The following is a 15132-nucleotide window of genomic DNA, read 5'->3' as shown; positions in this document are numbered from 1 at the left end:
AAGATCACGTTTATGAGTCCAAGTTGATCTATCTTGGAATCTAATTTGCTTGAGAAACAATCTAGCCTACACACACTCACTTGTGTGCACAATGCTTGTCTATAACCCACCTTAGCTAGCATGATCCCATTCCCATCATTCAACCAGAGAGAGGCTTGTGAGTGACAGAGAAGGGCAAACAGTGCTCCATATAATTAATTGGGACCCTTGTGTTGGAGTTCAAGCTAATAGTGTTTGAACTCGTGGATCGGAGTTCAAGGCACATGCATATGGCAGGGAACCAATCGGACGTATCTAAAACACTATGGATGAGTGTACCAATCCATTGTTTTTGACCAAATTGTAGACAAGATGTGTTCCAATAGTTCATTACCTTGGAAGTTTTTTTTGGACGTGATATGTTCACAATTCACAAATGGGGATTTTTGGACGTAGTGTGGTCTACAATTCAATTTTTCTAAAAGACAGTTGATGCTCAAGATGGCATTCTTCTAAGGTACAAAGTTGAGGGTAGCAAATCCGACTCAGTATTGATGTCCACTATGAGCTGCAGAGAGGGTGTTAGAGTTTTGGTATCTCAAGTGAACTGCCCAATGTGATCTCATTATTTAGTTTGGCTTTTAGGTATTTATTTTACTTATTTGTCAAATTCTAGGTAGGGGAACCCTTAGCCTACATTGTATTCACATCCGTTATTCTTTGCCAATGTTGGTTGGTTTAGGAGACTCTCTCTCTCTCTCTCTCTCTCTCTCTCTCTCTCTCGTGCTTCTCCCCTTGGTCTCTACGCTTCCGCATCGTCGACTTTGACAAAATCCCCACCTCATCCCAAATCAGCCCTAGATGTCTGATTAGATTTTTATTAGAAGCCTTCTACACACTCAAAGAATAATCAAGTTATGCTTGTTACGCCTCTATTATGTATGGTTCATTAGTGTTTCCACCCTTACCTCTAAAGGAACATAATGGCAAAAGCTCCAACACTTTAGTCCTTTGGTAGGTGTTAGAACATGCTTCAGGTGGTAGAGAGGGTAAGTAGTGCTCCCAAGTCTAGATTTGGACCTATGCATTGAAGCTTGAAATGCATCAGTATTTGGACCCGTGTGGTGTTGATGTTCAAAGTACAATGCAGCTAGCGCAACACCGAATCAAAACTCTCTAGATGTTCTATATAGAATTCATTGGTGTTTGCTAGATTATGGGCATGATGTTTTCGAGTTTGTTTTCTTCAAAATACTTAGACATCAATTCAACTAGTGGGGACTCTTGGGTCTATAGTGTGGCCAAGAGCTCATTATTTTATGAGGTGCCTGGTGCTTAGAAGGCATTTCGAAGGTACTTCTAGGTACATCAACTTGGTATTCCTACAAATGACCACTATGAGTTGCAAGAAAGTGTGTTAAATTTATGCACTTCAAGTGAATGCCCAAATCTGAGCTCATTGTTTGATATGTTAAAGTAAATTGAGAGAAATTGATTTGGGGTGTACCATGTCCCGATTGGAATAACCATCTAACTCATTGCTCGAGTGGGTTGGTTGAAGGTTCCATCTCTCCCTCTCTCCCTCTCTCTCTCTCTCTCTTTTGCTCCATGCACAACCTTGACACAATGTTGTTGCAACAAACAACAAGACCCACATTGTGTATGGTACATAATGGCCATTTGGCCTTTCCCTTGTTGGCAAGCCTTTGAGTATACCATGATTTACTTCGATTCGATTGAGGTATGGCGCTTGTATATGATGCAAATGCACACATATCCAATCTTCAATGCTTCTTTTGGAACATGAAAACCTACACTTCTTAATGCTCATTCTCAGTCATACAAATTCACACATGCAATTGCTCTAATTGTCGGTAAGGAAAGGTGGCAGAAAGTGGCTAGCTCGAAGTTTACAATCAAAACTTTGACTTGCTGATGCATTTGATGAAATGAAACATGTAGGTAAATGTGGCTTGTTTGTGTGTGTGTGTGTGTGTGTGTGTGTGTGTGAGAGAGAGAGAGAGAGAGAGAGAGAGAGAGAGAGAGGCTATGAGTCACTCATACTCTATAATGACATCCTGGATGGAGATGGGAAGGGTGCTAGAAGTACGAGGGATAATGGTGACAATGAAGCTATCCTCTTCTTCAAGACCAAGCTCTTTCAACACTTCACCAATACCAAGCTTGAAGTTGGACTTCCGAACCTTTTTCCCGGGCGCAATCTCCGTCTTCCCCAAATGAGGAATATTGAAGAACGATCCGGCATACTCTGAAATGTCGCATTGGCCTTTCCTCTCGTCGCCGTCCTCTGATTCCAGTTCCTCTAGCTCTTCCTCACTTAAATTTATGTATACATCAAATTTCACTTTCTCATTTGCTGGCACTTCCACCCCCTCAAAGACCAAGATCTCCTCCTCATAGTCATCTGCTCTCACCTTCTTGGGCCTCTTCACAAGCACGCTCATCGCATTCTCGACTTGCTTGGACTCCCTCTCTTTGAACTCCTTCAAGCCTTCTTTCTTGTGCTTTTGTGGATTGTGGTCATGAGTTGAGCCAACAGTGGCCACTATTGGAGCTCCACTCCTACCGAACATGTCAGTGCTCCTGAAGAGAGTAGCGATTCCTGTGCGCCTGAAAGCCTCTGTGACACTACCGCTTGCACTTGTAGCACTAGGGCTTTGCCTACCTTCTTTGCCCTTTGTTGAAATGGTAGTAGTAGTACTTCCTTTACTTGCCTTGCTTTTGGAGCTGCTGGGCTTCTTGTTCACCCACTCATTAGACACATTCTCGTACTTGTACCCAAGCTTCTTTGTATCTAATGCATCCCCAATCCTCACCCTCACCAACTTTGCATTCTCGTCGTAGAAGAGAAATGTTGCATTAAGCCAGTCTGGGTCTGTTATGTCTTTCCTCCTCCCCCCAAGGCTTTTCCACACCTCCCAAAGTCTGTCAAGATTTGCATGGTGTGCGAAAAAGCAAGGATCTCGAGCGGCAGAGTAAAGAGCTCCCATATCTTCGTCATTGGCATTTGCCGGATTACCAGTCCAAACATGGACGGTGCCATGGGGGATGTTCTCTACAGTGCCTGCTCCAGGGTTTGCCGCACCACCTTGTCGAATAGGCTCACCGAAGAAGAGAGATGGGGTTTTCGAGCCGGAAACGAACTGCCGGTACATGAGTGTGTTGTTTGCGGCAAGTTGCGCACTGGCAGAGAGGCCCGATTCAGTCAAACTGTAGTTGAGGTCGACCATTGCTGGAGGCACATGTTTTGGATTCCGATCTGCATCATAGAGAGGGGATGCAGTTAAGGCATACATAGGGGGGAGGGTGCTACCAGAGGGTGAGTCCCAGTTCCAGTAGGGGAGGGCAAAATTGGGATCTTGGAGCACGCTGGCGAGGATGCGTTCATGAAAATAGAGGAACCATCTGTGCCAAGGGAAGAAGAGCCAAGAATTATGCACCTGATACTCGATGGTGGTGCCATTCTCAACATAGGCAGAGTCACAAAATGCGCAATGCACATTCGCTTGTTGCGCAAACTGGCGAGGGTCAGAGGCGGGCAATTTGAGGAGAAGCCTGTATGCATTCTCATACTGAGCAATGTATTGTTTGGAGGCATTATGCGCCGGGCGGCGCACAAGGATGGTGGGATTAAATGGCAGCTTGAAGTCTGTAATGGCTGTGGAGACAGGCAGGCAGCAGTCGATACCATTGATGGGGGTCTTGCATTGTTGCAAGCTGGGTGCCTGTAGAGGGGCAGCCAAAGTGGGATGATCAGCACTGCTCAATGGCAATGAGACTGTTGCCGCCAGTGTTGTCAAGAGCAGCTTGCGGCGATCGACATCATCAGGGATGTCGCATCGCACCAACAAGGGCATATGTCCTACATTACCATGCTACTCTGTGTTGAATTACCAGATAACACAAGTGTGCGAGTCTGTGTGTGTGTGTGTGAGAGAGAGAGAGAGAGAGAGAGAGAGAGAGAGAGAGCTTACCTGCTCCCCCATTCCAGCTTCCAAGCCCAACCGCAGTTGATCTCTTCTTCGCAGAATGTGCTAAGTACAAGTGGGTAGTACAGGTGCTAAGGCTCAAAAAGCTGCGCCCTGGCACGACCTCCATAACGGCCTGCTTCCAATAGAAGAAAACACAGCCCGCGCCTTCAGCAGAATAAAAGCCCGCCTACTTATAAGCTCCACAAGGTTCGTTGCTTAAGATAAAAGTAACGACTTGGACACGCTACGTCGTGAGTTCGAACCTCAAAAACGAATGCTCTTGTAAAGCCTTATGGAAGAGAGGGGCACTCTCGAAGACGAAAAGTCTCAAAGTAGAGGCTACTCTTCTTCTTCTTCTATTTGCCACACTTGCAATTGTGACCACACGTATCTAGAAAGGAATGTACAATTATTCTCAAGCACGTTTGAAGGATCACAAAATACATTCCAAAGCTTTACCGCCATAATCTACGTCAGTACTTACAACCAAAAGTTGGTTGCCACATAGAGGCCGTAATACAAAACTCATGAATTGTTTTGGTATATGTCACTTTCACATTGGAATAACGAGAAGCAAATTTTAGGAGAAGCAATTGCACCATGTGCTCAACTTTGATTTCTTCTTGGGGCAATCCTTTTTGTCGTGGCCACTTCCCAAACACATAAAACATAACTTATCTTTCTTTGCCTTTTCAAACTCTTCACTTGACAGATGGCCTCCAAAGCCCTTAGGCTTCTTGGATGCATCAGATGAGGCTACCACAAATTTTATTTCATTATGACCATGAGATGCACATGCATGCGAAGGATCAGACATATATGTGCTATGCAATCCTTTTTCATCTTGATCATCATTAATATGGACATGCACTATAGCTTCTTCAAGTGTTTTGGGATTCTGGGTTTTGACATGCTTCTTAAGCTTAGGATTTAACCCACAGACGGCGAGCCCGCTACCTGCTTGAAGGTGTCTTGAGGATAACATCTCTATAATGCGGGATATATTAAAGCAATGTCTTATGCTGATACATATAACACATATCCCGTACAATCCAATTTCTACCATTCTCATTAGTACAAAGAAATTCTTTTTTGAGCACATGCTCAAGGCAACCCATGTGCATGGTACGATACCCTTCTCCTTGAGCAACATCAATCATTTATAGGCTTTATGTTTTAGTATCAAACTCGTTTGCAGTGCTTTGACTATACAAAGATTGTGAATACCATCCCATTTACAAAGCAAGATCTTGCTGTATCGTTGTTGCGTTCTTTCTCCTTCTTCAAAAGATCGATGGTTTCATGTTTTTCAACAACTCATCCTTTGTGTTTTTGGCAACGGGTTTGAATTGGATCCTTGCTCTGGCACACTAGGGATTGTATTTTCAAGCCTAGAGCCAAAAAAATCCTAGGTTAGTCACTTGCAAGGCCCTTGGTTTGCTTTATGCATGTACTGCACTACTTGATCAGACAATTTAGTGACATTCTCCTTCAAACGTGAAAAGTTCCTTTTCAAAATAAATATGCGTGATTGCAATGCTCTAAATTCTTGAAGATCAAGTGTAGCTCTATGCTATAGTCCATGCCAGTTGCAGTGGGGGTACCCTCCATGAGAGTATCCTGCAAACAGCAGCGGTGCAACAATAGGCACAACGGGCGCAGGATTTTGAAAGTATGATACATGTTTCTGTCTGAATCCATGATGTAGTGGGGATATAGTGCTATAATGAGCAAGAAAAAACAAATACCTTGGAAGAAACAACACCTTTGCGAAAGTTTGCGAGTTGATAGAGTGCTTGCTGATGAGAAAAAGCAAGCTATCAAATGTGCTCCAAATGTGATTGGCCTTTTTGAATCAATTGCATATGTTGAAATACCGTCAAGAACAAGTACTATGCTGAATTTCTTGGCCGGTTGCAAAGGAAAGTCCTGAGGCTTCGATGCCCCTAACTTGCTTTGTAAGATGTCAAAAAAAAGTCTAGAAACCGTTGAAGACATGCCGAAAGAAAGGTGCTTGCCGAGACAAGAAGCCCCTTAAGTGAAAGCTTCAACCCTTTCAGACACCGATTTCATGAGAGCACCGCTTAGAAGTGCTAAAAGCTTGTGTTTACTTGTCATCAATGTTGTTGAAATCCCGAATACCCACTTCGAGATTGTGGAAGGCTTGAACACTCAAGCTATGAGATGTTGTACCCCTATCGGGGGAACAAGTGCTTAATTTCGATTAAGGGCACTGCCCAAATCTTCTAATATGAATCCAAAGGTCTCAAACATGACGAGCAACTGTAGTAGTGCAAAGGGCAAATAAGCGTCCATGGAGGGAGGAAACAGGCTTGAATTGTCCGTGTAGGGAGGCGGTTGCAATTTTTGCTCCACTGAGCCGCACAAATTGTCCAAGCTCTCCTAAGTGCGATTTGGTGGCGGTCACCCCCACACATCTTTGTGATCTCCTGCTTCCTTGTCTTCTTCTCCACGGTTTCACCACCAGGCTTTGCATGCATGCGTCAATCCCCAAAAGTCAACTTAATAGTTGATACCAATGAGAGGGTAGGGAAACCCACGCTCCACCCAACCATCCTACCTTTACATATAGACAACCCCCCGTGTCGGTTTTCCAGTGGCCCTTGCCCTCACATATGTAGTGAGTGGTTGCAATATGCATGGGCCAATTGGTCCTTTGAATCCAAATGCTTCACACATGATGGAAAATGTAGATTTAAGTTCTCATGTAGACATATTATGTCCGCCAATGTAGATAAAAGTAGATATCTTGTCTACTTCAAACAAGATGATGGAAGGTTTGGTCAATAACTAGGTTGTTCCATATACGCACTCAGATTCCCATTCAAAAGAAATGGGTCCAAACCTACTCACTCTTATTGTTAAGGATTGTCGTACATATTAATGTTGGGATTTGCTCACTGCTGTAACACCCCCATAACATACCTTTATTAGTATGTCTACAAGGGCCATGGTTATGTTGTGCTTTAAGACTATGAAGTAGTTATTGATGAGATCAAAGGTTATATGATGTTATGTCTGCATTTGAAGGTAAGTCGCGCAGGATTGGAAATTGAAGGGTGCCCTTGTCCTTCCTAGGGAAGGGGAATTCCCTTAGTTGGTCTTCGGAGAGGAAAGGCCATCATACACTTTGTCCGTCATCATGCAAGACAAAAATGCACCAATCCATCACTCGATACCCCTTAATTTTCTTCCTCCTATGAAATATTCACTTGCTTTTGGTGTATCTTTTGTTGTTCCATACTTAAGAGGAGCTAGCATTAGGTATTCTTTAATTAAATTCGATGGTTAGTAAATTTTTAGAATATTGGTATATTATACTTTAGCTCTGTTTGCACCTCTTCCCTCCAAAAGCATCACCATTAGTATTCACGTCTCTCTCTCTCTCTCTCTCTCTCTCTCTCTCACACACACACACACACACACACACACACATCTTGAGAGCACCCACTTTAGCCAACATGTGCCACAAGAAGAGTGTGCAAGTTTGAGGGACATTTGTGAGGTGAGGCCCTCTGACAAAAGGAAGAGGAGGGAGGCAATTCAACGAGGTAAGGCCCTCTAAGAGGAAGAAAGAGGAAGGTATCTTGGTCAATGCCTATTGCAACAAAGGCATGGATGACATGATCAAGGAGTTTGTGCAAGGGTAGAGGCTAGGGGCCAAGATGTGGTTCGAGATTCTCTTGGCATATAGTGTCCCTTCAACGGGCATGCTCCTCCTTGCATGCTACAGCTGCAAGTAGGAGAGAGGGCAGTGGGTGGCGCAAAGAGAGAAAGAAGTGTACATAGAAAGTGTTCATCTCTCATGTGAAGCCATGCAGAGGCCAGAAATGCGTTGAGAGAGAGAGAGAGAGAGAGAGAGAGAGAGAGATCGTGACTTGTTTCCTTGAGCCTCAATGCTATCTCCTCATTTCCTTTAAAAGATTCATGCCCAAACTCAATTGTAGTCACACATGCGCTAGAGGCTAGGACATTAGAGGAGGAGCTTAGAGGTTGCTAGATTCTAAAATCATCATGCACGTTGCACACATCACAAGTCTGGTTGCATCAGACTTTGCATTGCAAAGCATCTACATCTGTATAAAAAGCATGACTAGTGAGCCGTCGCTCTGAAATCTTGTCACATTTTGATTTTTTGAAGGTCTTAATTAAAAATAACATATAAAAAGTCTTCTTTGATTTAGGTGGTGGGATTCAAATTTTAATAAATTTAAACTTATATTTTACCACCTTAGAGCTTAGGCTTTGTTTTTTTTTCTAATATATAAGCAATGCTCAATAGGAGCTATTTATATTAAAGAAGAAAAACACTAGAAGTGTCTTGGCTTTTATATGGACCTGCAACCCACCATTATAGACCATGAAAACCCCATGTGCATCACATGCCACAAGGAGCATAAACACCATAAAGACTAGGATCTTACAAACAATATATTTGGACATAGATCTTGAGCAGCGGATGCCACCACATCGAGGTCCTTGCCACCCCACCCCAACATGTCCAATGGATAGGAAGACAAAACAACACACGGCAGCAAATTATAATCTATCAGAGAAACTTCCTACCACCACAAAGCTCAAACTAAAACGAGTCGATCATGAATGTAGCACATCCGAGTTACACCGTAGAACTTAGGCTCGTGTTTTAACTAAGCAACCTTCTACTTTGATTTTTTTTGGGCTATTTTATAGAATTTATCTTAGAAGGGCATTTTCAAAACTTGCCCTTCCTAGTGAAGGCTTATTTTCAAAGGACCCGTCTATTGGGAAGGGGCCTCTAAACGGCATGCTCTTCACCGGGAAGGCCTATCACAAAAGTGCCATGCATGTGCAGGGCTAGACCCCTAAGGAAGGGTGGGAAGGGTTGCAATTTCCAGCACTAGGTAAGCGGGCTTTGACACGTGTAACGAAAAGCCAACTATCCAACCGCTACAAGTACACCTTTTGGAGCCTATTGAACTCCATATGGACTAATCCTTGATGCTACCATGACTCATTAAACATGTGAACCTAGTGTGAACTCAAAGTGAGATATACTAGTGAAATTTTCCCTCTCATATTCAAACAAACAATCCTAATTCTTCAAAGAATCTAGGGCATTGAGCCCATTTGAAGTGGTCTATGGCAAATAGTCCTGTGGCCCTCGTCCACTACAGGTGCCCTCCAATGGAAGGGGACACACACATAGATAGAGTTTGTGTTGTGCACATGTATATGTGTGCATATAATAATATATCTAGCACCTATAAAGGGCAAACCCTTACACATTAGGTACAATCCATACTTGTCTCATAAATTCTCATTGAATGTGCCCATTGAATTTGTCTTCTTACGTCAGCTTGGTAGGGTGAATTCTTTGATATGCAACTAGAAAAACTGCCCCCCCCCCCCCCCCCCCCCCCCCCCCCCCCTCCTCCCCTCTCTTTTCTTTCCTCCAACACACACACACACCAGACCAAATATTTCAAGAAAGAATTTTTATTGGCATTCAAAGTCTATCAAAATAAAAAATCTTCTATAGAAAATCTACCTCTTTCTTTCTCTCTCCTAGGGGAAAGAAGTGAGAAGTTAAACTATATGTGTGTGTACTGTGCGACACACATAATATATACATGCAGGTGGGTGTGTTTATACAAATACATACACATATACATTGTATTTATCTTTTTTTTTTTGTGCGAAACTCACAATGGTGAGTAGAATATAATAGCGTGACAAAAAAAATACATGGTATATTCTACACATATACATTGTATTTATCTAAATATTTCTTGGTGTGCATGAAAGTTAAAAGGACATAAGAGGCAGTATGTCTCTACAATTTTCGAAGTTACTCTCGTTATGCAGAATCTGAGGAGATGCTCGTGGGAGACTTGTGGAGAAAAAAGGGTGGTATGGCGCGTGGAGGGGAGAGAGAGGGAACAAAGAGAGAGAAGCTGACTCCATGCATCACGAGCTGCAGGGTAGAGACACAGATTTTTTTGCGCATTATTTTGTGGCTTGATGGGCATGGGAGTGAAGGGCAGGAAGTGTTTTGCAGCAAGGAAGTTTGTGGAAGGTTGTGCAGGATAGGAAGGCCCAGAGAGGGCGCTTGAGCTCACAAGCTTGGGAGTCTGGAGAGCATGCGTGCGCACGAAGTGGGGACTCTCTCTCTCTCTCTCTCTCTCTCTCTCTCTCTGTGCGGCCAAAGAGAGTCTTCTCTCGCTGTCTCTCTCAAGCAACCCTACCATGATGCGTACATGATGAGGACGTCCTCGTTCTGTGTGTCCGATGCCAAAGCAGCTAGGACATACTGGTGCAAGTAAGGGTGGTGCACTAGTGAGGACACCGAGGACGTGAATGAGGCTGTGGGGTTGCAGGTCATAGTTATGCATGCCATGGGATTAACACATCCTCATGGTCGCAAACGAGGCAGAGTCGGACACAGGGCCATGAGCTCTCTCTCTTTATATGTCCCTCTCTCTCTCTCTCTCTCTCTCTCTCTCCTAACAAATTACTTGCTGCATGGTTGATGTTTTGAGCTCTCAAGAAGGCTCTCTGTCTTTGTATGGAAGCTCAAGCAGCCTCTGTGCGAGCTAGTACTTGGGAGCTTGTGCAGAGATAAATATTAAATGCATCGCATGGAAAACATTGATGAGCCGTGCGTGTCAAGATTAGCACAAAGTGACATTCTTTTGTGACATCGCCAGTTTGAATCTATCTCTTGCATGGGACGTTTACAGTAGATTGTGAAGAGTACGAACAATCTTGAAGGAATCTACGAAGATTTGTTCTGATTGAATTGGAATGGACCTAGTAAGTAGATAGATAGAGGGTCAAATTTTGTTTTTGGGGGTTTATTAAGGGGGATCTAAGGGAGATGCTCCCATGCCTATGAGAGGAAAAAGGAGGGAGTTTGCACGTGGAGGAAGGAAGGAAGGGGGGGGGGGGGGGGGGGGGGGGGGGGGAAGGAGAGAGAGAGAGAGAGAGAGAGAGAGAGGGTGGGGGGGGGGAGAGAGAGAGAGGGTGGGGTTAATTTCTGAAAAGTGGGTTCAATAGATAGACTCTTCGGGGATGTCTCTATTTTATTTTGAAAGGAAAAGTAGGAGGATCATTTTGAAAGTAAAAGTAGCAGGAGGATATTTCAATGAGTGTCTCTCTCTGCTCGACAAGTTTTCTTCTCTATTTCTTTATTAGTCTCTCTCTCTCTCTCTCTCTCTCTCTCTCTCTCTCTCTCTCTCTCGCCAAGACGTACTCATGCGCACCTCTATCTTGCTCTCTTTGTCTCTCGTAGCGAGATAGCTTTCTTTCTCTCTCTCTTTTGACGAGCCAAGGAGTACTCATGCATGTAAAGAATGAGGATGCAAGAGAGCTACACAAAACAAGCACAAAGCACACAGAGATGGAAACCTTCTTCTTCTTCTTCACAGAAAAGAGAGTACAAAATGATTAAATGCTAAAGCTAAAAAGTAGCACATATGTACATGCGGTCACTAAGTGTGAACTCGCTAGAAGCGTACTACGCTGGCACTATAAGTGCAGTCCAGCTGTAGAATCACTGGCAGAGATCCTCCGTGTCGGTCACCTAACGCGCCAGTGAGTAAATGTCGTAAGCGGCCAAGACCCGTAGTGGATGCCAGCTCAAAGTGTAGAGCTCGACATCTCAACACTCCCCCTCGAGCTCTGCATGTCGCAGAGTCCAAGCATAGTCCGGAACCGTCGAAGCTTCTCAGCTCCGAGGGCCTTGGTAAAGATATCCGCTATCTGCTCCTCTGTGCTGACGTAGACCAAGTCGATGTCGCCCGCCAACACTCGCTCTCGAACGTAGTGGTAATGGACCTCTATGTGTTTGGTCCTAGCATGGAACACTGGGTTCCTAGCCAACTGCATGCTGCTGAGGTTGTCACAATGGATGAAAATCTGCTGGTCCACCTGCACTCCCAAGTCCTCAAGTAATGTGCGTAGCCAAGCTACCTCGCACGCCGCAACTGCTGCACCTCTGTACTCGGCCTCTGTGCTCGATAAAGCAACCGTAGGCTGCTTTTTGCTGCTCCAAGTAACAGCAGCACTCCCAAAAGAGAACATGAAGCCACTCGTAGATCTCCTATCAACAATGCTACCTGCCCAATCTGCATCTGTATACCCATACAATGCTAATGGTGCATCTGCTGCATAGAACAACGTGTAGTCAAGAGTACCTTGCACATACCTAAGTGTGCGTCGTACTCCATCCAAATGTGCCTTCCTCGGAAGTTGCATGAACTGACTCTCCAAGCCTACTGTGTAGCTCAAGTCTGGCCTCGTGATAGTCAAGTAGATTAGACTACCCACAATCTTCCTGTACATGTTGACATCCTCAACAACATCACCCTTCTCTGCACTCAGCTTTGCATTCACATCCAAGGGAATAGAAATTGGCTTACAATCAGCCATACCATACTTTGACAACATGTCCAAAGCATACTGTCTCTGTGATAGCCATACACCCTCTGGAGTCTTGATCACTTCAATGCCAAGAAAGTAGCGCAACTCGCCTAAATCTTTCATTTCAAACTCCTGTTTGAGAAGACCCTTCACATGGTCAATCTCCATAGCATTGTCACCAACAATAATAAGGTCATCTACATATATGGTAATGAACACAATCCCCACATCACTCTCACGTACATAGAGTGAATGATCAGCATGAGCTCTCCTAAAACCAATACTGACAAGATACTTGGCAATCCTGTCATACCATGCTCTAGAGCCCTGCTTCAAACCATACAAAGCTTTGAGAAGTCTGCATACATAATCTGGGTAACCTGGATCGACATAACCAGGTGGCTGATCCATATACACTTCCTCTTGCAACTCACCATTCAAGAAGGCATTCTTTACATCCATTTGATGCATAATCCATCCTCTAGATGCAGCCACTGCTATGACAGCTCTCACTGTCGTCATCTTTGCCACTGGAGCAAAGGTCTCCTCATAGTTTATGCCATACGTCTGTGCATAACCCTTTGCGACCAGCCTTGCCTTGTGACGCTCAATGTTACCATCAGCCTTATGCTTGGTTTTATACACCCATTTACAGCCAATAGCTTTCTTGCCACTTGGCAATGGCACCAACTCCCATGTGTCATTTGCTTCCAATGCAGCCATCTCTTCATTCATTGCATCATCCCAATGCACATTTCCAACTGCATCCTCAAAACATGTGGGCTCCACATCCTGTATCACCTTAGCCATGTAGGCTTGGTGATGCGCTAGATACCCATCATAAGTCAATTTCTGAACTGGATTTCTGACTCTATTAGATCTGCGCGGTCCTGGGTCACTCCTTTGCCCTCTAGCATCTTCTTGTACTTTCCTTACACCAGGTGTCCTGACAGCTGGAATTCCAAATTCCTCATCAAGACTTTGTTCAGAACCATCTGAATCCATGTCTACATGTGAAAAACCTGATGATGCATCAACCATAAAGGGAGGTTCATCAACCTTTTCCTTTCCTTTTCGTGATACATTCCCTGTACTTGTTGGTGGAGTAACCTGCGTACGTAGTCTACCATTCCATGGTTTCTCAACAGAGCCACGAGAAGAGGACTCTTGTGGTCCACTCAAAACCTGTGACTGTGGCCTCACATTTTGTACAACCACATCATCTTTTACATCAGCCCCAATAGTGCCATGTGCATTACTGTACCAGCTGCTCATCTCATCAAAGACTACATCTCTGCTCACTCGTAATTCTCGTGTAGTAGGATTGTAGCACCTGTACCCCTTTTGTTCAAGGGAATATCCCACAAGAATACATTTCTCTGCTTTAGGATCCAATTTCCTACGCAACTCATCTGGTACATGCACGTAAGCTATGCAGCCAAACACTTTCAAGTGTGCCAAATCAGGCTTTGTACCTGTAAACTTTTCCTCAGGTGTTACATCATGCACCGCAGCTGTAGGTGTCCTGTTCATAATGTACACAGCTGTATTTATAGCTTCAGCCCAGAAATGATGAGGCATGTTCTTCTCATTCATCAATGCACGTGCAACCTCTGCAATGTGCCTGTTTTTCCTTTCTGCGACCCCATTCTGCTGTGGAGTATATCTGCATGTAAACTGCCTGTGTATACCATGCATTCGCAGAAAATCTGAAAAATCATTGGAGAAGTACTCTCCCCCTCCATCTGACCTCAATGTCTTGATTTGCATATCTGTCTCCTTCTCAATCATGACTTTGAAGTCTTGAAAGTGACCAAACACTTCACTTTTGTTACGCATGAAGTAGACCCATACTTTCCTTGTATGGTCATCAATGAAAGAGACATAATACCTGCAACCATGTATACTTGCAGTATCGGTTGGACCCCAAACATCTGTGTGCACCACCTCAAGTGGCCTTTTACATACATTGCGCTCATGTGGAAATGAGCCCTTTGACTGTTTTCCAAACTGGCATGCTGCACACACTTTATGCATACCATCCACCTTGAATTTGGGCAAACCTTTTACAATCTGTTTTGATTGCATGCTGCGCAATCTCTGCTCATTGACATGGCCAATGCGTTTGTGCCAAATGTCAACATCAGCCACAACACCTGTGCCCTGTGCAAATAATGCAGCTTTTACCTCAGGCATGTCTACATTCAGCGTAAACATTCTGCCCACACATTTGCCCTCTGTGATCAGCTTACAGCCATTCTGGAAATCTTCTACATAACAGCCATTTGGATTGAAGCGAACCTGCAAACCCTGCTCAACCATTTGTCCAACAGAAACAAGATTCTTTGTAATGTTTGGGACATGAAGTACATCTGCTAAGTACTTTGATTTCCCACTCTTCGTATTTAGAGGTATGTCCCCTACATGAGCAATGGGGTGAGCTGTATCATCTCCTGTCTGCACATAGCCTGACACATCTGGTTTGCGCATATCTCTAAACCACTCTCCACGAGACGTCATGTGATTAGAGGCACCTGAATCCACATACCAAACATCATCTTGGGTGGAATTCTCTGCAGTCATTGTATTCATTACATGTTGCATAACAAACATGCGCTCGTTTTTGCTGTCATCTCCATCTCTGCTAGTAGATGCATAGTTGCCCTGTTCTCTCTTTCTACTTGCTTTTCCCTTTGGACAGTCACGTGACATGTGACCTCTTTCACCACAAGTCCAA

General features: G+C 44.1%; 1 protein-coding gene across 3 annotated transcripts; it reads right to left on the bottom strand.

Moving 5' to 3' along the window:
- Positions 1–1888: 1888 nt before the first annotated feature.
- On the bottom strand, positions 1889–4150 carry LOC147446578 (polyphenol oxidase I, chloroplastic-like). Of its 3 annotated transcripts, none has more exons than XM_086525776.1 (2): positions 3975–4150; positions 1889–3862 (listed from the first exon to the last, which is right to left on the bottom strand). In XM_086525776.1, exons 1-2 carry the CDS (start codon positions 4096–4098, stop codon positions 2034–2036), a joined length of 1953 nt encoding a protein of 650 aa, XP_086381902.1. In that variant the 5' UTR covers positions 4099–4150; the 3' UTR covers positions 1889–2033. The 3 variants fall into 3 exon arrangements, with proteins under 3 accessions (XP_086381902.1, XP_086381904.1, XP_086381903.1); XM_086525778.1 differs by having other exon boundaries at positions 1889–3259; positions 3975–4148; XM_086525777.1 differs by having other exon boundaries at positions 1889–3725; positions 3975–4126.
- Positions 4151–15132: the final 10982 nt, after the last annotated feature.

The sequence above is a fragment of the Adiantum capillus-veneris genome, chromosome 12, assembly GCF_014529385.1.
Source record: "Adiantum capillus-veneris isolate H3 chromosome 12, ASM1452938v2, whole genome shotgun sequence".
Lineage (NCBI taxonomy): Eukaryota > Viridiplantae > Streptophyta > Polypodiopsida > Polypodiales > Pteridaceae > Adiantum > Adiantum capillus-veneris.
Note: the sequence above shows the minus strand (reverse complement) of the source record. Positions and strands in the feature narration are given on the sequence as shown.